Source organism: Amia ocellicauda, chromosome 11 (assembly GCF_036373705.1).
Source record: "Amia ocellicauda isolate fAmiCal2 chromosome 11, fAmiCal2.hap1, whole genome shotgun sequence".
Classification (NCBI taxonomy): domain Eukaryota; kingdom Metazoa; phylum Chordata; class Actinopteri; order Amiiformes; family Amiidae; genus Amia; species Amia ocellicauda.
This window is the reverse complement of record NC_089860.1, coordinates 20,174,404-20,198,099: the sequence shown is the minus strand read 5'-3', so window position 1 is coordinate 20,198,099 and position 23,696 is coordinate 20,174,404. Positions and strand designations below refer to the sequence as shown.

The window sequence follows — 23,696 nt, the reverse complement described above, 5'->3', positions numbered from 1 at the left end:
TGAGTGAGTGTTTGTGTTTCGGGGGGGTGTCTGGATGTTCAGAAGTTAAGTCAGATTTTCCTGGAATTCCAATTTGGAAATCACTATGTAATTCTAAGATATATATATAATAACCAGTCATACGAAAATGTGTAGCTTGAATACATTTACAAATGACTTAAAAAGCTGGCAATCAGTATGAAGAACTTTGCTGTATAAGTAATTTCAGGGACTTCATTATGTTGGCCACTAAGCATTAATTGAAGTAATGGAAACCTTTCAGGGATTTCTGTGGGTTTATAAAGTACAACATGTAGTCAATATGGAACTGACTTAAAAGGCAAAATGGAATTGACCAGTTAAACGACAAGGTTTAAAAGTGAAATCTGTGCCTTTGGATAACATCAGACCGGTCTAACGATGAAGATAAATACAGTGCAGATACGGTTTTCATTGAGCTGTCTGCGGTAGATAAGCTCTACAGAAGCAGCTCTAACTGCAACCAATTTCCCCATCAGTGTATTTCAGACCACAACCAAAAACATCTTGATTTTAATCACACCGCTCTCAGAATGTTTCCTTGTTTCACCCAGTAAGTGTCTTCTCAACAGTTATGATTCTGTTATGGTAGTGATAGTAATTCTGATAGTGTTTTTGTTGGCATTATTTATTCTAAATATTTATTACATACATATCAACAGGTCACTTCTATAACACTATGTAACACAATTATTGTTCCTTTGTAGTAAGTGTTATTTCCTAATTGCTTATGCCTCAAAATTATAGAACATGTCTATTATTCCCCACAAACTTTGCTTTTGTGACCAGGACAGTGATATTTTGAAATTTAACTATTTCCAATGAGAAAACGGGCGAATTTGTGCCTTTTCATTCACATAAAGTCAGACAAAAACAACATGAATCCAAATTAACAAGTATTTATACTAAAGTAATATAAAAATGACTACAAAAGAGTATAGTGAGTACAGTATAATCGTAAATCTCGAAAAATTACTCACTTCTAAATCTTGTAATCAGTTTTGCTAATGTAATAGTCTGTGCTGGCGGTGTGTCATTTTTATAAATCCAGTTAAGCTAATTCTTTATGAAATAAATGCTTCAGCAATGCTACAAACTATATAATTCTGTATAAGTCTGTGGTGCTTTTAAAATGTGCCTGTGTTCTGTAGCTGTCAGTGCCTCAATACTCTGGTGGATCTCTCAGGGAGTTCTTGGTCTGCTCTGTGTCACCGCTGTTCATGCTGTGTTGCCTCAAATAGGCCAGCTTTCCCAGATGTATCGATTATGTAAGAATCCAGGACATAATTGCATTTGAAAGCAAAGAAAAATGTTGTACAACAAGTAAATAGAAAGGAATGGATCTAGAAGCTATCTTGATTATTTTATTGAAATAGTAATTTCAAAACAGTGTATGTGATGGGCCATTGACAGATAATGTGATTGGCTTTTGGGGATCTGCACATGGAGACTTTCCCCGCACTCCTGGCCTGGATGACGAGTGAAATGGGTCTGGCCTCCCCCCTCCAGGACACACTGATACACATTGTGAAATCCACTCTCAGTTCATCAGTGTTTGGCACTTAAGGTAGGTATCGGACAGAAAGACAATGATTCTGGTCTGAGGTGTGCTTGTTCATTCACAGGAGACTCCAATGACTGCTGTCAATAACAGAGTGAGCACTCTTAGCTTTCCCCCCTCCTTTTCAGATCATTTTACAGTCACTCAAAACTGAAAACAACCAAGAGATCCGGTTGACACACTTCCTGGGTTTACCAGACATACACTATTTTAACAGTATTCCCATACACAAGATGATGTAAGAACGCACTCACAAGGGTACGCGTTTCAGAAGAGATTATCTACTTGGACGTGCAGTACAGTAGACTATACAATTTAAAAATATTTTTCTTTAAAGAAGAAAACAAATGTGATACAGTGAAGCAAGACAATCAAATATAAGATGTAAATGATCAAAATAGCTATTGGTAATGACATTAACTTTATCTTGAAAGTGCTAGTGAATAGAGTCTCCCGAAATGCTCTTTCCAGTACATCTTTGACAAGACTTAAGCCAGCCAGACTTTCAAAGATCCTCCTGATGAGAAGATGCTACATTTCCAGCAATTATAGTTTTTTATGGGTGTCATTTGTGTTTTACATCTAGAGCAGCTGCCCTCATGTCAAAGAGTTGCTGAATATTACCAGTGCCAGGTTTTGAAATGAAAATATGAATTTGAAAGTTTAAAAAGGAAGCTTTCAAAATGATGGCTACAAGGTTTAAAAAAGGGGATACTTCAAAACACATCAAAACATTCACTTCAGTAAATGTACTTTATTTGTGGATCTTCAAATTTAATCTCTCTGCAATTCATCGTAACCTTCCCAAGAACACATGACCTTATCCTCGGTTGCACAATGGAGAACAGTAAAACACTACCACAATCGAAAAAAAACTGATTGTGTTAGTGAAGGAAAACCTTTCTCCTTATCTTATTTGAGCTATCTCTAGCACTACACTCTCTGGTTAGGCCCTCGTCCTCCTGATGTCAAAGGGCTGTTGCCGAACCGAATCCCTGAAAGCAGAAGTGTTTGGACGGCATCAGAAGCTCTGAACGATCCTCTTGGTCTTCTTCACCTCGTTAGTGAGCTCTCCAAATGTGTCGAAAAACTCCTCCATCTCGCGCTGCAGCATGCCGTTACGTCTCTCGGCGTCCGCCCTGGCGCGCTCAGCGTTCCTCATTTTGATCTCCACCACGTTGTACCAGCGCCTCTGCTGCTCCAGGTTGGCACGCAGGCCGCTCACCTCACATTTCAGCTCCTCGTTCCGCTGCTCCAGACTGGCACAACCACGGGCAGAGAAACAAACAATGAAACGCACTTTCGGGACTCACAAAACAATAAACTGTGTGATGACATTCAGTGTATACAAGTGCAAAGAGTCATGTGCCAACAATAAGAACATGAATTACAAGTACCAGACAGGTTACTTGGTATATTTATGTAACAATTGAATCTAAAGCTTGAAAAGCTGGTTTTGCAAAGCTTTAGATCTTCCCACGCACACAGGTTTATATTTTATTTATAGTCTCTCTCTAACCTTGAGAGTTCATGATGGGATGTGTTTTCCATGTTAAAGCCATGTATGTTTATATATTACTTTTGTGAAAATCTTCTGTGTTCTTATGTCAGACGTGTAATGTGATAAAGATAAGGATATAAATGTGTAAGATGTAAGTACTGACACACACACACTCACATCCATAGATACAAATGAATAAAAAGGCCAAATGCTTATTACAGTTAAAGAACCTTCGGCATTAACACTACATGAAATACAAAAGGGACGACCATACGGATAACAAACCATTAACCGCAGAGCAGCGGCTCCATGACAACACTGTAAGCAAATCAGTCAACAAAGCAGACGCAAGTTGAGCAACCCTGCCCTCAGCACCTGGTACCACAAGCCACACTCTCTCTTGTTCTTCTCAGCACCTCTCATAGTCTCTCTGAATATATATAGCATGTAGTTAACATTTTAGCCATTTTCTTCAAAGTGCCTCCCCCCCCCCCACCAGTTGAATGACTCTTCTTGAAAAGCGCTGCTATAAATAAAGCACCGAGGGATTGTAGTCATCTGAACTGTTCTGCCAAGGACTGTCAACATGTCATGTTAGTAAAATGAATTAAAGGCTTGCTGAATCACCCCTGAAAAGATCAAAACTGCTAGACTCCTTCCATTCAGTGGTGTACTACACCTACGCACCAATGTTTGTAGAAGCCTTTGTGACTAGAGAGGTTTGGTATGGGTATGTAGGTTTGTTCTGCTTTCATTCTGTCTGTGTACTGTTTCTGTAGTTCTGACAGTGACTGTGTTCCTGCACAACAGCTGTAGAGCAAAGAAAATGTCAATATTTCAACAGAATGCTGCCTGTGTATGTAAACTGCAAAATGATCTAGATCCTCCCTTTCACCTTGAGCCATATTATGATCATAGACCATTTAAATGGCTAGTCTTCAATGAACACGGGCAGTTCTCAATTTAAAAGTAATCCGTTTACTTCCCCGTTGACTTCAGTTAAGATGGCTGACTACATTTACATTGGATTAGTTAGCAGAAGGTGCGTTCACTTTGTAATGGAGAGACTTACAATGACATTATAAACAAACATCCCTGTAGAATGAAACCTCCACCGTAGCATTGATTTGCTTGATATTGTCGATTATCAATCACCTACAGCTCCAAGAAGAAATGTTTTAAGTATTATTATTAGGCGTTTTTCGTAAACCACGTTTTTGAGGTGATTGCTTAGACTATATGTCGAAGCTAAGTGATATTTAGCTTACCTGGCGTTTCACAAAAAGTACGCAGCTGTTACGGTGTAAAGTTGACGTTTTTAATAATGTCCCTTCCCACGCGTTATTATTCATGTATATATTAATTATTATGAATAATACAAATTTAAATAAACCGCAATGGAATTGTGTGGGGGAAAAAAAGACCAGCTACTGTTTTTTGTTAAGCAAGGCAGCCATGAATAAGTATCCACACATGTTTGTCAGTACTTACTATGGACAAAACATGAAATGTTTTATGTCTTCTTGTGGATTGTGCAAAGTAAACACATCTCCGGGGATATGGCAGAAACACAAGGTAAGTCAATAAAGTATGTCCACTTGATTTGATGAACATTTTTCGAGGTTTCGTAAAGGTATGTTTACTTTGGTTTAGGTAACTCATACATCAGTATTCAAAGACTCACCATAGTAATCTCATTTTAAATAAAAGGACAGGTGTGTCATCACAGCCCAGTGCTTTTTCCCTGCACCCCTGCTGCATCCACTCATTGACTTTCGTTGTCTTAAGTGCATTGGTAGGCCTTATAATTTGGTATTGTTATGGTGGCTTAACATACCCACCCTAACAATACATAGAACCACAACATATTTGTTTCTTCTACACCCGATCCAAGACTCCATCCATGGATCTTTGCTTTCCCAATAGAAACACAACCCCAACAGAAGACCTAGTTGACTGGGAGTCGAACCCTTACCTACCAATTTTATATTTATATAGGTATTATATAGGTATTGGGAGCAGCTATTGAAAGTTCATTTCCTCCTGCCTGCTTCCCAAGGAAATCAAACTCTCAGCATTAAAAAGTGAAACTACTGCCAGACACACAATGCACCAGGGAGCTGGCCAAGCGAGGAGGGAGGCGGAAAGGTAGGCTTACCTTTTGATCTGGGCTTCATATTCTGCCTTCTCTTTGGCCATTTGCTGCTTCAGTCCAGCAAGGAGGTAGCGTGTGGCAGCAGAGCTGGGGGGCGTGCCGGTGTCCTGAGGCGCCATGAACACCTCGCTGCTCCCACTCCCGTGCCTCTCGGACACAGTGCAGTCCAGCTGCAGCGAGGAAGATGCATGGGGCTCCTCGGGATCTGTCCTGTAGGAGGAGAACTGGGACCTCCCCGCCGTCTCCTCCAGCACAATCTCACAGGAGGACCAGGAGGCACTGTCCACGCTGGTCATGTCTCCTGGCTTCGCTGGCAGCACTTCGCTGTCTAGATTGTCGTACACGGACAGCGTGCTCTCATACGTTTTGCTCTGCTGTCCCTCCTCAGGACTGCTTTGGTGTCCTCCCACTGCCCAGCTCTCTGTGCGGAGGCTTTCATCGCCCCAGCTGCTGTGTGGGTTCACAGTATTTGGAAAAGAGCCATCCTGAGCTGCTGTCGCCCTAGGAGCAGGGAGAGGGGTTGCTGAACGGGAAGTCGCTCCCGTTTTAGTCGCTGTTTCAGAGTGACAGTCGAGTCTCACCTGACACGCCAAGCCTGGGCAGAAATTGTCATAGACTGGGTCACTTAAACTCCCAGAGGAGGGCTCCTCAGACACTGGGGTCTCCATCTCTGAGGGACATCTGGGCCCTGCTGTAGTTATGTGTGACTGAGAGCTGGTAGAACGGTCCTCCTGTGTCAGATTCTTTGGTAATCCTTTCCTGGCAGCAATGAGGGGCAACGAGAGCTGGCGGACACAGCCTCCAGGAACAAGCGGTGGTTCTCTGGGAAGGCACGGTGTGTCGCTGGCAGAAGCGAGGTAGGAGGAGTGAAGGGAAGCCGGGTCTGCCTTGTCTGCATGCTGTCCTTGAGTCTCAAGCAAGGAATCCTGGGCACGAGCCTCCCCTTCTCTGAGGAATAGTTTGCTGTGCTCACTGATCAGTACTGACATCAGCTGCTGTACCAGGGCCGTCCCTGTGGAAAACACACACACACACACACACACACACACACACACACACACACACACATGCGCACAGTAGTTAGGAAAGAAATGTGCAAGCTCAGTGGTTCATCTGAGGCAGGCAGCGACAGGCCTCAGCTAAGGTTAGCCTGAGAAAGATGAAATTACACCAGGGCCCCACTACTCCCCAGAACAAGACTCCATGTGGATCAGTGTGGGTTAGGACACGGTTATTGCACTTTACTTGTTGATTATCTAGCTTATATTTCTATCCATTTTGCTATATTGCTGTCAGTTACCTCCAATAATGGTCTCAGGGTCTTCAGCCTTCGGGCGCAGGATGTTTGGGCCAAACACTGTAGCCAGGTTTTGGGTGCTCATTTTGTTTATGTTGGAATAGGACTGAACTTCATTTAAAAACCTGGAATGTTTTAGAGAATTTGGCAAATATTGGCATCCCATTTGAAAGATATAACAGTCATTAAAGCTTCTTTTGTTTCATGGCATTTATCAAAATAAAAATAAACAACTAATTTCACATTGCAGTGTCTGAACCGTAAAATATCTTAAACCTTGGAATTAAGAGGCACTAATTTAAATGCATTTCATGACAAATCTAGTTCACACTCACCTGCATATGTAATGCAAGAGGTTAAAGTTTGGGTTGGGGAGCTCCTGTAAGAGCTTCTTGAGATCCAACAAACCCTGTGAAAAAGGTAATGATTAGAAAGGCTGATAAATACAAACCTACCAATGTAGAGACTATAACGTTTTAATTTTTATAATTGTGGGGTTTAAGCGCCACCTAGTGACAACAAATATATAATCATTTTCTTTTTTGTGTGTTTTTGTGTGTGTGATCTACTCTCAATTGGCATGCTTAGATGATTTTGTGACCTCCTTGAGTGGACATGATTCAGGGATGTCTCTGAAGCAGCAGTGCAGGTGTGCATATAAGCAACATAATACACTGAACTATAACTAGATCTTTTCTCTGCTTCATATCTTTAGAGAGGTCCCAATGTGCTTCAGGGCAGCCGAGAGGGGTGCAGTACCTCGTCTCTGTTTCCATACAGCAGTTTGGCGCACAGAAGGAAGTCTTCGTACTTGGAGAACGGCACCACGGGCTCTGGCAGCTCCCGCAGGTACAGCTTGAGGAGAGAGGCCACCGTGTGCACATCTGTCCCGCTGAAATACACAAAGCCACACTGCCTGGTCACGCTCATTTCAGTTGTCCTCACATTGTGTAAGAGTTTAAACACACTGCTGTGGTTGATAACTAATTACGCCACGCCACCTGTCGAAGGAGGGCTTCTCTCCGGCGTCGAAGGCGTCCTGCAGCTCTTTAACGAGGGTGGCCTGGCCTGGTTGCCGGAACAGCCCCACCTCCAGCAGCCCGTGGGTCTGAATGAAGCTGACGCATTGCTCCACAATCAGGGGGGCCTTCCTGTCTCCATAGCGCCGCTCATACTGCACTGTGTCCTCCAGGCGCTGCCCAAACACACCTGGTGGCAAAGGGTGGGGGTTTGAGGGGGCATGGGGGGGAGATAGACCATTTCTGTTAGCCTTGGTTTCTTCATCTCCTTCTGCATGGAAGTATGCGCCTGGTGTCTTTGCTCTGAGACAAACATTTAGACAAACTCAAGCTCTGATTTTGCCTGCCCCTATTCCAGTTTAAACAGCAGGACAATTCTGGGAGGATCAAGCACTTTCCAGCCTATAGCTGATTTCCTGCATTATGACAACATTTTCAGATACTCCATAGTACTACATACTACAATGGAAAGACAGGTTTGACAGACTTTTTATAAGGGAATACTCATAAAAAAGGGACATTTTTACCGCCACTGCATTTCAAGATTCACACATTCGGATTCCTTTGACCAGCTGGATAAAATGAAAAAGCTACATTATTTCCAGAGTTGTTTTTCTGCCTTTTGAGAGGTTTTGGTAATTAAAGTGTACAAACAAAAACTGGCAAAACAAGCAATTTGTTTAAATTAGTTTAGAGTGCCTGAGTGTCTAGACTTGATCACACAGTTAGTAAGAGACAGAGTGAATCCAAGCAGTCTATATTGTGTATGTCAGATAGTATGTTAGTTGTATTGAGCAAACAAAATCTGTCTTTGTGTTGTTAAACCTCTAAAAAGAAAAGGAATAAATCTAGTGAGTTGAACTTCAATTATCAAGAAAACCACGAGGAAATGTAAAGGAATATGACAAGCAGAATGCATTTGTGTCACAGCACTGGATTCAGTTATATTTACTAATATTTAAAGTTTGTGTTAACACACATTTTCTCAAGCAGTCTGTGTACTTACGTCTTTTAAAGCTCAGACACCTCTTTATCTTCCTGTAGGCAGAATGGGAAAGAGAGCTGTTGGTTCTGGTAACAGATTGTTTGTTTTCAGGCATGTCTGTCCCTTCTCTAAGGAGTCCAGTAAATCCAGCAGTAGAGCACTTCAGTTCAGTCCCGGACAGACGAGCAGTTTGCCATTTCCAGTTATTGACAAAGACATTTAATGCCTTTCTCCACTGTTTTGTAAACTGTCTCCGGACTAGAACAGTCTGTTCTTTCAGGTACAGTGGTGTTTATTAAATTGTTTGACTGTATCCTTGCCACTGACTGGAAATGACAGGGGATTATTCTTTTTTCTTCTCGAGTACAGACAGTGAAGAGCAGTTTGAAAGTTCGTGGTACTAAAATGAACAACGCAAAAAACATTTGACTATATATTTTTATTTTTTGTAATAGCAACTTTGCTTTTAAAAGAAGTGTTATCTCCTTATATTACTATTTATATCTCTTAATTATCCAAGTAAAAAGAGCTATATTAATGAGTCAAGAAATCTATATTCAGTTAGAAAATAGATTAGCTCAGTACAATTACAGGTGATGTAGCCTAATTTCAAAAAGCTGTGTTATCTGACTAGTTTCTTGCCTTTTCACTTTGAAATCCTAGGATAAGTATGAAAGTCATCCAGCAAGTCTGGACCTAAACGGACTCAGGAGATATTATTGCTAATGGGAAACAGGCAGTAGTCAATTTAAGTAAATTAGGAGTATGCTTCCACAGTGAAAATACCAGAAGCATCAGGCAAACTTTAATTGGATTCGGATGCTGCATTTGCACAGTTCCATGTGCCCTCTGTGCCAAAAGAAGACCTGGTTGTCATTTTGACTTTAGCCTTTAAGTTAACAGCTTCCTGAGATAATGGAATTAGATGAGTTTGTCTGCACATAGAGTTAAGTGCATGAGGGGAATAATAATGAAAAAAGGAAAGGTCAGATAAGGCCTGGTCATAAAGCACTTTTGGGTTGGATCAGAACACTTTTGGTGTGTATCCAGCCTTGATCTATGCCCTGCATTCCTCCTCTGTTGGATGGTAAAAAATTATAAAAATCCAGCATCTAAGAAAAGAGGTTTATTAAAAACGTTGAATAGAAAAAGAACATCTTCACTCGGGCTCTTAGTAGTATTCAGCTCTTGGTCACTACTGATAAGGGAACTCCAAAACAATGTTTTTAATCCACGTGCTACAATTGTGCATTTCCAACACAAAGTAAATATTGAGTTCAAAGAAGGAGATGCTGCTTTTATATATTTGCTACTTGCTGCTTGCTGTTGTGCCTCTTCTGACATGTGTCCTGGTCAGTACTGATGCAAGTTACTGGATGTGAATCCAGGTGTGCCCGCTCTCCTGTCCTCCTCTTCTGGAATGCATTCTGAACAAGTTTTGAACAGCATCCGTTGATGTCACACGCAGTATTTGTGGGGCAGAACTGCTGTCAGTGTGGGAAATCCACTCTGGAAAATCTTCACAAGCTGAATTAGAGGGCAGAGTTTTCTTTTGTCTGATGTTCATGGCTCATTAGCTTTTGAAAAAAAAAAAAAAAGCCTGCCGCAGTCGCTGAAAGGCAAGATCCCAACCACCTTTACATTTAAACAACCTTGCGTCTCTCAGATCTTCCCTGAACTCCAGAATGTGTTCATGTTGCTCTGAGCTGTCATGGTTGAACCCTGTGAAATCTTTTCTCTCATCATAACCTAATCAGCACCAGGAGTCACATTGGAAGTATGCTGCAGGATTCCGGAGGACTTTCACTCTTATCAGCTCTCCCCTCCCGCCCGCCTCCAGCCCCTTCAAAACACTACACGCTACTCAATGGACTTGAGCCAAGTTTGAACTAGCTCAGACTAACTGCTTTCTCCCAGTAATCATTAACAAGAGAGCAATGTTACTTTTTTTACAAACCCTTATGTGGCCCACTGGCGGTCTGCTTTGTCCCCCATGATTCCAAGCTCCTGAATTAATGGGCACATTGCCTCTCACTCTTGCCTTACAGTGATATTCCATTTCCTGAGATAAGGCTGCCAGAAATATGTGACTAGCTGGATGTGAACACGGTCTCACAGTTTAAAATGTAAATTTTCTTATCTCTCTTTATTTTCCATTGTTTTTTTGTTTTTTTTATTTGCTTGACTTCACTTGAAAGTTTTAGTTCCAAAAGGGCAGAAAAGCAGGGAAAAAGCTTCACAAGACTTTATGTTGTGAGGTCTCCTATATATAAAAGGAAGAAAGTGTGACCACAAACAAACAAATTAACTGTTTTTCCCAGATTTTGTGGAAATGTCACATTAGTGAAAATGTTTCATGTCAGTTTTTGTTGTTGTTTTCAATTAAGTTTCATATGCATTTTTCTTTTTTTCATGAGGTTTTGTTTCCCAACACAGACGAAGACCAGCATAGGTCTCAGAGATACATACAGTTACGATGGCAAAGTAGAGATATGTTAGTGCACAGGTAAAGTAACACCTGTCATGTCAGTATAGTGTTAGCCACAGCATCAGAAACCAGTGCTCAATACCATGAAAAGAAGTGGACCAGTACCAAATCAGCGGCTAGTCTGTTATGATGCAAAGTTGCAGAAAGCCTGGGTATTGTATAAAATCAATAAGCAACAGTAAAATGGTGGGTATTCTTCCATTTGGACAGCACCTACATTTCTACATTAGTGCAATCAGTGCTAACACAGGGCAACAAGGACATGGGGGTTCTTCGGCCTGAATCCCAAACATTCCCGGTATGCGTTACAACTCCGAGGCTGATGACAGGCACGTAGTGAAGAGTGATGTGCAGCTGTTTTCTCATGTAGCAAAGTGCAGGTGGGATCAACAGAGAACTAGATTTTTTTTTTTTGCATAGCTGTGAAAGCATGCGGTTTTGTTATTTTAAGACCGGATTGTGTTTATAGTTTCTCAGTGGTATAATGATGCATGCAGTGGGGTAATTTCTCTCATTATGTACAGAACTATGTAAGCCATCTCCACAACTACTGTTACAAGTGTGCAGAATTGCAACACAGAGCAATGTCAACTTCCATTTACATTACTCTTTTTTCCAGTCAGTGACCAGCTGATATTTCCTTTTATAGAGCCCATCACAAATGGCGCTCTCACTTCAACCCTGTGCATTCTGGGAAGGACGTTCTACATGAAATCCTATTTAGTGTTGAAAAAAATCAACAACCTGAAAAGCAGCTGGGAAAAATATAGGACAGCGGCAGCCAATAAACTGCTATCTAACTCCTAACAAAAAATAAAATAATAATCCAAGTACTTCATCCAAGTCTCTAATTCAATGCAATAACATTGTTCTTAGCCTACTTTTTTTTCTGGTAACAATTTACAATAACGGGCACCAAGTCTTAATGAATTAATGCAGGAATAAAATCTGATTTTTAAAATATTTTAGCACAGTTATTTGTGTCCTCCTAAAGGCAAGCAACCAGAGGAAACACGAAGAAGAATTCAGCTAAAACAAATCCAGTATAAACTTCAGATGGTCATAAAAAAAGTTCAAAGTTCCATCTTTAAGATGATATTAGATATAATTTGCTCAGAATTTTAAACATTTAATTATTGGGCTGGACATTAATGGACTTCAGCAGAGTATTTGCTCATTATTCTGTCTGATGTTGATCTTCTCGTGTCAGTCAATTATTTTTCTGCCAGTGTAAATATATTTCATAATTAGTGTGCAGGTGGTTGCCTGGATTATGCTCTACTGCTTCTAAGCTGTAAAGGAATTTGTATTACTTTATATGGTGGTCTATCTTATGCAACGATCAAATCACAATCCTAATACTGGGGTTATTTACAGGATTTAACGCTGTTTCCTTAAGTTAGAATTATAAACACCCTGTTGTTTCTTTACCTTTAAAAGCAAGGTAACACAAAAAAAAAATGTTCACAATCAGAACTTGAACACCATATGTTTTTATCAACTGGCTGTTAAATGCGTGTGTAGCTTTGTATTTAATTAGTTGCTTTGGTGTAAATGTAAGATGTTGCCCACAGTGACCTTCTGTAAGGGAGTCAATCTGAGACCTTTATCTAGTTTACATTAAGGTGTCCTAATGTTCCAGTGATTATGTGGCCAGCCCTCCTATCAGTAGCCCGAGGGGCAGTTAATAACAATGCATGACTTTTACAGTTGTTAGCAGTCACAGGTTTTCAAGGTCACCTTTTCACCTACTGTTCAAATTTCGCTATATCCTAGGAAAATATCAGGATTGTGCCTAGGACTGTACACCGCAGTGTGAGCGCACCATTCCTCCTGTGCAACTAAAGCACGCTCAGTCCTTTTCTGCCTCTAAAACCCCGTCATGCACCGTTTTCCATCGGTCTCCGACTGCATTTCTAAACTTCTGTCTGTACAGCCGTTTTATTTTCATTTCATGTCCTAGACCTGAGAGGTCTTGCCACCTTTCGGTCTGCAAACACCAGCTGTTCTTTTATCTTTTGTAAGGGAACATTTTGCTTAATGTTGCTTGATGGTTAGTGTTCAGAGAATTATGCATTTATTTCGGAATTGTGAATATTGTCAAAAAAGGCTCATGCTTGATGATTTAAAAGAAAAGCTATCTTGCTCTGGAGGCACATTTGAGAATTTTTGAATTAGGATGGTTTTAAAAGGGAATATTGGGTTCAACCTGGTTAGTAACAGATTTTTAGGTTGAAATAAGACAGTTTAAATTTTTTCATGGAAGCTTGGGTATTTTCTTTTTTTCTTTTCATAGCATGGACTTTTTTATCCAAGCATTTCAAACCTTGGTGTGATAAGAGGACCTTGGTAAGCCATAGTAAGGATTATACATCATGAGTTGACAAACACCTGGTTCCTAGCATTCACACTTACGCAGCCGTCTGGACCACTTGTCGGCACAGTGTACACCACACACACGCTTATCTCTTTTCCAAGAAGTCTAAACACTCATTTGTTTTTAAAGAGAAAGCCTGCCGCAAAGTACAGTATAAGGGTGTGGGGGGAAAAGGAGATTACAAATGAGGCGTTCTTTCTTTTATTTGAAAGACTCAAGCAAATATAAATTCATGCTTTACTTTGTTCTCCCTTTCATTCACCAGTTTCTAAGGAAAGGCAACATTTTTTTCTCCTCCAATTATTATTTATGTATCTAGCCTTTAAATGTAAAACATGGTATTCACTTTATCCCCCCCAATTTTAAAAAGCCCCCTAAATCCACTTGTGGATGTAGAAAGATCAAATTGTCCATATATGACCTAATTTTAAACAATTTATGTGGTTTATTTATTTATTTATTTTTCCTCAATATACTTCATATTTCTCTCTTGGTCCTTTTTAGGGTAAAACCGAGTCCAAGTACTTCACTGCCTGAAGTTAAAAATCCATTGCCCCTCCATTGCTTGAGAGCTGTTGGACCAATAATATTGTGTAGGAAGCCTGCTTGTGATTGGACTTTGAGATGAGAAGCAGATATGGTTTAGCAGTGTATGCCACAGATGAGCATCATGTCATGACTGAAAGACTTCAATTCTGAGCACTAGGTAGGAGTTGTTATAGTTTACCTGTGAATGGCAGCCAGACCACCTTGTTGAGTGTTTTCAGCCATTCCTCCCCTTGCCCATTGCTGTTGGACATGAAGAAGTAGGAGCCAGGGCTAACAAGAACATCTCGGTTCCCATCTGGGGAAACAGAAAATAGATCAGCGGCAATTAGTGATCAATAACTTAAGAACAAAAAAAACCCATGGTTTATATTATTTGTAATGCTCTTTTATCATAGGAAACACCAATCAAACCTGAAATGGAGAATTGCATAAGGTATGTGTGTGTGTGTGTGTGTGTTTATATGTAAAGTATATGTATAGCACTGACCAGGAAAGACAGTGACAAATGGGAAAATGGAGACTGTAAATATAGTTAAGGATACAGTTTCATTCTGGTGAACAAAGAGTTTAGGAGATCAATCACTAATGTCCACAGCCAGCCTACGGAGCTTGTGGTTGCATGTGGGAGGCTGCTTGAGATATGATCTTTTAACAGTGTGATGACTGATAGGAAGTATGCCTGTGCTGTACCAGAATGAAAAGTGATAATAATGCTATGAGTACCTGGGAAAGAACGAGACTGGAGGGACAGGCGACTTCTGGGTGATTGCAAAACGGAAATCAAGCCCACTGCCTATTGGTGATTGTGTACACATTCCCAGGTAAAAATAAGTTGACCCTGTTTAACTAGAATTAAAAAATATTGCTCAAACCATCAGCATTTTCTACTGATAGCTTATATAACATAAACTAAAAATAGTAAAGCATTATACAATCATTATGTGCTAAAATGTGTCTGGTCTATACAGTGAGGGAAAAAAGTATTTGATCCCCTGCTGATTTTGTACGTTTGCCCACTGACAAAGAAATGATCAATGTATAACTTTTTTGAAATGCATTTTTCTGGATTTTTTTGTTGTTATTCTGTCTCTCACTGTTAAAATACACCTACCATTAAAATTATAGACTGATCATTTCTTTGTCAGTGGGCAAACGTACAAGATCAGCAGGGAATCAAATACTTTTTTCCCTCACTGTACGTGATCGTATCAATATGTAACTAGAATATGCTGTTGAGGAACTGAATAAAGCCAAAATTGTCTTTATTGCCATGTTGATATTGCAGAATTTGCCATAGCCTTTGATTTACTGTCCCATCAATCATATTAATTGAACCTTCACACCTAGTCAGACCTGACTGATTTGCTATTGATGTCAATTTGGTGCACTCTATACAAGGGTAATTTTGGTGGCTGGTCAGCATTTCACTTTCATTAGAAAGCAGTATGTTTGGCTCCACAACCCTTCTAGTATTGTCCATCGCATGAAGTGTGAGCCTTGAAAAAGACCCTTGATAACAAAAAGGCTTCTGCATCTTTTAACATGTCGGGGGAATTGCCTAAACATGTAGATAATGGCAGTTTACTCAAATCATATAAACTAGCCCAAACAAGCTCCAGTTTAAATCTGGAAGTTTAGCTAAAATACCAGGCCAGAACTACAACATAGCACACATTTTTGTGTAAAGATAAGACCTCTTAAATACGAAGTTTTCTCATTGTAGGCCTTTAGTGAGGACCTTGAATAAAACATACCTCAGGAAGAACTGTCGCCTAAGGAGCTGCTACCTAATTTTTCTAAGCTAGCGTTCTTTATTCCTTTGGACACTGCACTTCAGCATGGCTGTGGTCATCAAACTTAGTTAATCAACTCTTCACCAGTCTTATCAAGTAAGTGCAATCCATTCAAACCAACATTTCAAGTTAATGTCTTGAGTTTTTCCTCTCGGGCTAGGCCAGTGACCTATAGCACATGTGACTTTTGTTCTTTAGAACAAAGGTATATCTAGCAGTGTTTTCTGTCCTTTGTTCAAACTGATTAAAAAATAATGAACCTCTCTATTTATTTGATAATTTATACCTCATCTCTCGTTGTCAGCTCTCAGAAAGTTTCATAGCTAGTATTCTGTTTGGATTCACTATTGGAAAACACATCATCCATTATTTCATCCACCTAGAGTAATAATTAATTATATTTGAACAAGAAACAGTTACCCCCTGCGGCTCGTAGGAGTGGTCGCTGGTGCACCTACCCCAGTGTGTTAAACCAATGATAAGCCGAGCTGTATGCGGTTATCTGACGGACCAAAAATTAACATCTCCAAATTATACATTAACTAAAGTAAAATGTGCACATTAAAATGGACATTTGTATGTGGTGTTTCCATCTGCAAAGAGCACCTTATCCTGATTATGCTTAGAACCAACAAGTTGTTAATTTACAACCTGGTCTGGTTTTTCCACTAGCTGGGTGAGACTTTCTGTAAGAGCAGTCAAAGTATTGCGTGGCAAAAATCTTAACAATGTCCCAATGTATCACAATTTCTCACCATCTGTGTTCTAGTTGGTCCATGTTTAAACTCTGCGGCACCCATGGCATTGGTTTTATGGCTTCCTGGTCTTTTCAAAGAAGGTACCTCTCATGATACAAACTGAAATGTTGCTTGATTTCGATGCCATACAATTAGATTTGTCGATGGAAGACCACCAAAAGTGAAAGATTTATCTTATAGGAATTGGTTAATCCAAAAATGAATTAATAATTTTTTTTACTGTGCCTATTTTTCATCTCAAGGTATTAATCCGGTAATGGGCATCATCAGCCACAGCTGCCTTTAGACAGCACTCTAATTCTGGTCTCTGCTTGAGAGTTTCCAGTAATTAATTGTAGCATAGAAGATCACTTTCACCAGTCTAGAGCAATAAAAAGCTGATCTAAAATGTCTAATCAATATATTTTGATTTGTCTACTGCTAGCCATTTACTAGGACACTATTCAATATGTTCCCTGTAATGTCAAGGGAGCGTCTGTCTGCTTGTTGTTAACATGACACAGTTAAAACCCCAAAGCGAGAGTTTGGAGGGCAAACAATATTCCATGCAAGAACTTGTATGTAATACAGAAATAGACAATTTGGTTCCTGGTTTAGCCCGTTTATTGATCATTGCTCCCAAAAGATATTAAGAAAAAAAGGTCTTGGGAAAGGAGCACTTCTTTGGTCAAATGTGAACTGATGGGGAAGATAAATTTTTAAATAAATAAATAGAAAATAAGCATATGTTTCAGCTAATCTCAATTACCTTTTATGCTATAATTAATTTTGTTTCTTATTTTATTACATACTCATGCCATCCTTTTATACAACACCATATACTTACAGTATTTGAATTGGACTCTGTAGTTGATCTTTTTTTTTGCTAACCTTCTATATGAAAATAGGAAATTGAAATCGGAATGATCTTGCTCGGAAAGCCATGCAGATTTACGTTTCGAACTGCAGTCGTCTGTTTGTGTGCACCCCTGACATGTGAAGGCAGTGTACACCTTGCGTTTCATCTCCCTGCTTCTTGCCCAAATGCCCAAATGAGCTTGCTGCACATGAAACCACGCCATGTCTTTCACAGCCCCACAAGGAAGTGAACAGATGGGTTTCTTCTGGAGTGCAGCCAAATAAATTGAAACAAGTGGCTCACTCCTGACTGCTATTGACCGGCACTGTGAGATTGACTGACTTGCTTGAGAATATTGTGGCTGAAATAAACTGCTAATGTTCAGAGGCTCAGGCAGTGTGACGTGTGCTTGTAAACGATCTCTGCTTGTGTCCTCTAGTGTAAATTTAGACCCCGTTGATACCAGAATGCTTCATTTATACATATATACACTCACCTAAAGGATTATTAGGAACACCTGTTCAATTTCTCATTAATGCAACTATCTAATCAACCAATCACATGGCAGTTGCTTCAATGCATTTAGGGGTGTGGTCCTGGTCAAGACAATCTCCTGAACTCCAAACTGAATGTCTGAATGGGAAAGAAAGGTGATTTAAGCAATTTTGAGCGTGGCATGGATGTTGGTGCCAGACGGGCCGGTCTGAGTATTTCACAATCTGCTCAGTTACTGGGATTTTCACGCACAACCATTTCTAGGGTTTACAAAGAATGGTGTGAAAAGGGAAAAACATCTAGTATGCGGCAGTCCTGTGGGCGAAAATGCCTTGTTGATGCTAGAGGTCAGAGGAGAATGGGCCGACTGATTCAAGCTGATAGAAGAGCAACTTTGACTGAAATAACCACTCGTTACAACCGAGGTATGCAGCAAAGCATTTGTGAAGCCACAACACGTACAACCTTGAGGCGGATGGGCTACAACAGCAGAAGACCCCACCGGGTACCACTCATCTCCACTACAAATAGGAAAAAGAGGCTACAATTTGCACAAGCTCACCAAAATTGGACAGTTGAAGACTGGAAAAATGTTGCCTGGTCTGATGAGTCTCGATTTCTGTTGAGACATTCAGATGGTAGAGTCAGAATTGGCGTAAACAGAATGAGAACATGGATCCATCATGCCTTGTTACCACTGTGCAGGCTGGTGGTGGTGGTGTAATGGTGTGGGGGATGTTTTCTTGGCACACTTTAGGCCCCTTAGTGCCAATTGGGCATAGTTTAAATGCCACGGCCTACCCGAGCATTGTTTCTGACCATGTCCATCCCTTTATGACCACCATGTACCCATCCTCTGATGGCTACTTCCAGCAGGATAATGCACCATGTCACAAAGGTCAAATCATTTCAAGTTGGTTTCTTGAACATGACAATGAGTTCACTGTACTAAACTGGCCCCCACAGTCACCAGATCTCAACCCAATAGAGCATCTTTGGGATGTGGTGGAACGGGAGCTTCGTGCCCTGGATGTGCATCCCACAAATCTCCATCAACTGCAAGATGCTATCCTATCAATATGGGCCAACATTTCTAAAGAATTTTTTCAGCACCTTGTTGAATCAATGCCACGTAGAATTAAGGCAGTTCTGAAGGTGAAAGGGGGTCAAACACAGTATTAGTATGGTGTTCCTAATAATCCTTTAGGTGAGTGTATATTACACACACATATATATATATTTTCAATATCCATTATTCCCTACTTGTAAAGTGTGCTCTACAAGGGATGTCATCATAATCCTAATTACAGTGTGTCACAAGCGAATAAACTGGTGGTGCTCCAGACTATTGCCATCAGTGCTCTTAAACCTCACACACAGAGCAGATATAATGTTATGTCTGCCAGAACTTGAAGCCTGTCAAGACTCTTTCACTCCTTTACTCACAGAATGCACACAGTGCAGTCTGGCCTTCAGATACGATGCATTTCAAGTTTAGAAAAAAAGAATGCCAAGTCGACACCATCTATCATAGTGGGAGACAGATTAGGACGGGCTTCAGAACATTTTAGAAATATAATTCCTTTTAAATGTCTTTTTTAATTTGTTCCCAGCTAATAGAGATTTTTCACAAGCTATGCAGGTCGTTTCTGCTGTGAAAGCATTCACTGGATAATAGCCATCTGTTAAATTACTGGACTTGGATATTTCTCCTCCTATAAAAGCAGCATCAGGAGATTTATATATAGTGTTTTGTATAATCTGAATGTAAATGTGTTATTCAAGGTGATATATGAAAGCAAACAAAGAACCCTCATAACTAAAACTGAATTATACACCTTGGTGGGCCAGGTTCTTCTTTTTGGTTTCAGAAACAAAACTTGTTGAGTGGAATACAAAACCTCAGACATATGTTTGTCTATTTAGAAGTCCGGGAATTCATTATCAGTGGAACCTTAATTTTAAATGGAATCGTATGTAACCTCAGTCTACATTGTAAGGGAATGAAAACCTTCAAAACTTCATTTGTTTAGAAAAGGTTAACAAAACAGGACAGTTGAATAGCTAAAACCTATTTCCCACTCCCCCCCAGTTTAATCTGTACTGTAAACAAAACTAGAAAAACTGGTACTGTATATAATTAAACAACTGGTGAGATAAGATGTCCATTCCTACTGTCTGGCTTGATAAAAGGAAGACGTACAGTGCTTCATACTACATAGAAGAAGACCTGTGTAACCTACCAGTTGTACAGTCCACATGCACAATCATTTCAGGGCTAGTTGTGTTTCTTAGTAAGGCAAAGATGTAGAAGCCTTACTGCTCGTTTCATTTCCCAGAACATTGCGGTCATCCTGCTTTGATCTAGCACCCTCTTGTCATTTCTGACTATATCTATCGCCGCTGCTCGTAACTCATTCCTCAAGTCAAGTGTTATTGGCATAGCCTTATTAACATAAGTGCAACCTTCTACTGCCTCTCGGGTAATAAATCACAGGCCAATTAGCTCTACACTAATCAGAGGTATGGCCTCCTTATGCCTTTACGGTAGTTCAGCTACAGCACCTGCTATACCCCCCTCCTACGCCTAAAAGAGCACTTGATTGTAGTCTGTCAAAGTAGAGACTTCTTGTTTTTATTGTGATTATGTAGTGTATGTTTTTATAATTTTTCAAATGTTTTTATACTCACTTGGTGTATGGCTTAACTCAATCAAAGCCTTCAACACCCCCCCACCCCCCTCCAAGTTCTTATTTGACTTGAAACTACAATTTCACAGCTTAAAAATCATTGCAGACCTTTTCTCTACATATGTCTCCTTGTCTGAAATGATTTGAATTATTTCACTTTTACTCACAAAGGGCTAACTGTAATGTAAATTCATCACTTTATTCCTTGGGTGATACAAGAAACACACACTAGCAAACACTTAGCAGGACATTTACTGATCTGACCATAGCCATACATGAGCAAGGAAGTGGGTTTGAGATTGCTGTCTGATTTAAAATTAGTATCACTTTAAATGAATCACTTTATAATCCCAAAAGATTCAGAAACCATTTTGTTGTCATAACCGAAGCTGAAGGATATTTGAGCTTACCTTGATGGGTGACATTCTTATATTTCCAGGATTTGAAACATGCAAGTCCCATGGTCTGGCCCAGCTGAGACTCTGCAGAGGTCCAAAAGCTTTTTTCACATTCCTGAAGTTTAACCTCTGTGATACCCCATTGTTAGCCATCCACATTGCCTGCGTTCGTTCCTAACAGAGCTGAGGGGACAGGCAGGATGCTGCTATCCAACTCTCCCAGAGAGTTTCTCACTGACACGATGCTTCTGAACTCAGAGCAAAGCCATTCCTTGGACAGCAGCCCACATCCTTAATAGCTGCTTGTCCTCTACCTTCCCTTGTTCATCAATAACTGGACAGTAGCATTTCACTGAGGGGGATGGACTGCAACAGGACATGCGTGCAAGAAAAATCTGTTTCTATGTCCTTTGCTATAATTAGCGGAGTATAGCTGTATTTCAGGGAATGCAATCTCCCTAATGTACCGTCTTTTTTTTCCCTCCCCTTCCCCCCATCTGATAACCATTGACAATGTATCCTTCTTCCATACAGAGGGCTTTGAGGTAATAAAGTGGGCGCTCAATGTGTTAAACTTTTGAACTACTGTGCATTACACTAACAGGAGTCTCCTTCTCTCTGTCTCGGTGCCAGTTCAATTTATGACCCAGATCTGGCTGAGGTACAAAGAAATATTGATTCCGCAGAGGCTTTCATTTCATTTGCTACAAGTGATGGAACTTTATTGCAGCCATCAAATCTGTGTGCCTGGTTACGCATATTGTCTACTGAAGCTCTCTGACAATCATACAATGTGTTACAATTCACCAAAAGCAAAAGTAAAATGTATATTGTGTTCTGTTTCTTAGATATGCAAGTAGTTTTCTTCATTTGGCCTGTAGATGAAAATTACAATCCTAATTGATTACAATCCACACCTTCAAACTTTGCGTTTACCTGGAAGATGCCTCCCTGTCATAGGAAGTTCTGATACCTGTCTTTATCATTTACTTCTTCTGCTTAATAGCAGTCCAATACTGGTCTGGGACGTTAACACAGAATCTGTTTCCTCATATTTAATGGATTCCTTGCAGTTACAAATTAATCTGAATTTGCCAGGAAAACACTTGAGAAAATTAATTATTCTAAACTATGAAGCAAAAGGCTAGGCTGTGTCTTTTACTTTGTGTTATGCTGAGCAAATGTGTCATGGTGCTGACCAGCATGTTTGCAGTGTGGGAATTTCTAATTATTTCTAAAAGCTTTTAATCTCTTTTGGTCAATACATCCAACCTATTCCACACGGGAATGAAAAGAGCTTTCCTGGAAATGAAAATTCATCCTTTAGCTATTCTTACTGTGTTCATTCATAGAAGTAGGTTTTTCATTTACATGTAAAAGGTCCCATAATGCCACATTTGTGTTTTTATGTTTGCCAGAATGTAGTAGATATAATGAATTCAATACATATTTTTTTCTAGAATTTAAATGCAGTTGAATATGGCTGCTTATAAGGCTTGGTCTACACCACAGTGTAGCTTTCAAATTTTAATATCTGAAATGCATTTCTGGGAATTATGAACACACACACTCTCACACAGACACAGGATTCGAGGAAGAAGAAACTGATTGTGGCTCTGATCGAATCATGTTGCCGATCACTTGTGTTACTTAAGTTAAATATTTAAGGAAGAACATCCCATGTTTTGTTCAACCCTACACAGTAAGCACAACTAAGAGCAATATCATTCATGTCTGAATGAATCTGACACAGATGTATCACTGTACCAGCTAGTGAAGTAGAAAAGCAGGGCAAAGTTATCCCACGCTTTATGAAGTATGGTGAAAACTACATTTGTTTCATGCAGGCAGATCATTATAAATCTAGTAAGCTAGTAAATCGAGATTAGTCTTACTTCACACAGCATGCTAAGTGTGCCTTCTAGTGATGGAAAGATACAACTGCAGAGTAACAATGTAGAATTTCATTTTGTTGTGACAATAGCTGAATCAGAGCAGAGGCATTCAGGATGAATCAATATCACATAAGCCTTGTATTCTCCAAGTGCAATTTACTTTAAGACGGCAATGACATTGTTGAACTGATCCGTGCTGAGCCTTCCAACTTTGTCTATTTCTACCTCAAATCATGCCGGTCAGTGTTCAGGGCCTAGTCACTTAATCTGCAACATGTTGGGACTTTTTAAATAGATACACCATCCCCTGGATACTGAATTATCCCAAAATATCCCCTGAATTTTGACATATCACACTCGCCCAAACCTGAGAACGAACTGCTCGTGCCAGTGGAGAAAATCAGTATTAGCCTTCAACACTAGTTTGAAGTGTAAATTGTTGAGAGGCAAACGGGAAGCACACCTGATGCCAAAATACATTTTCTTTTGAGAATCCTTTCCAGGTTTCCTTTCCTTTCCTTTTCTGCAGCCCTAGAGGGGATTGTCTTCTGTACCCACTGAGAGATGCATATTGATCCCCTGATAATTAAATGGTTCTTAATGTAATCTCTCGATGTGTATATTCACCAAAAATGTAAAAACGTTTCATAAGGAAATTCACAAATTTGTCTCCTAATTTCAAATACTGGGTATACTACATTAGTCTTTATATCCACCAGATGTCACTGTCTTTTCACATCAGGAGGCTTTATTGTAAAACTGTGTATTGGATAGATTCACCACCTGCTGGAAGACTTCCATAACTCAAAATAAAACAATACAAAAATAACTATTTTAAGTAAAGTTGGATGAATCGATAATTTCCATATTTGTTTTTAA

At 39.9% G+C, this 23,696-nt stretch overlaps 1 protein-coding gene across 3 annotated transcripts; it reads right to left on the bottom strand.

Moving 5' to 3' along the window:
* Positions 1 to 1,362: 1,362 nt before the first annotated feature.
* On the bottom strand, positions 1,363 to 21,225 carry LOC136763108 (rho GTPase-activating protein 24). Of its 3 annotated transcripts, XM_066716842.1 has the most exons (9): positions 20,935 to 21,225; positions 14,129 to 14,245; positions 8,558 to 8,589; positions 7,534 to 7,741; positions 7,292 to 7,424; positions 6,868 to 6,941; positions 6,536 to 6,657; positions 5,239 to 6,247; positions 1,363 to 2,838 (listed from the first exon to the last, which is right to left on the bottom strand). In XM_066716842.1, exons 2-9 carry the CDS (start codon positions 14,170 to 14,172, stop codon positions 2,601 to 2,603), a joined length of 1,860 nt encoding a protein of 619 aa, XP_066572939.1. In that variant the 5' UTR covers positions 14,173 to 14,245; positions 20,935 to 21,225; the 3' UTR covers positions 1,363 to 2,600. The 3 variants fall into 3 exon arrangements, with proteins under 3 accessions (XP_066572939.1, XP_066572937.1, XP_066572938.1); XM_066716840.1 differs by lacking the exon at positions 8,558 to 8,589; XM_066716841.1 differs by lacking the exons at positions 14,129 to 14,245; positions 20,935 to 21,225 and having other exon boundaries at positions 8,558 to 10,388.
* Positions 21,226 to 23,696: the final 2,471 nt, after the last annotated feature.

Coding starts and splice junctions, on each gene's coding strand:
- LOC136763108 (XM_066716840.1), bottom strand. CDS start 20,986: ATGGGACTTGCATGTTTCAAATCCTGGAAATATAAGAATGTCACCCAT. Junction 6,942..7,291: donor TGTATGGAAACAGAGACGAG/GTACTGCACCCC, acceptor CCTTTTTCACAG/GGTTTGTTGGATCTCAAGAA. Junction 6,248..6,535: donor CCCTGAGACCATTATTGGAG/GTAACTGACAGC, acceptor TGTTTTCCACAG/GGACGGCCCTGGTACAGCAG.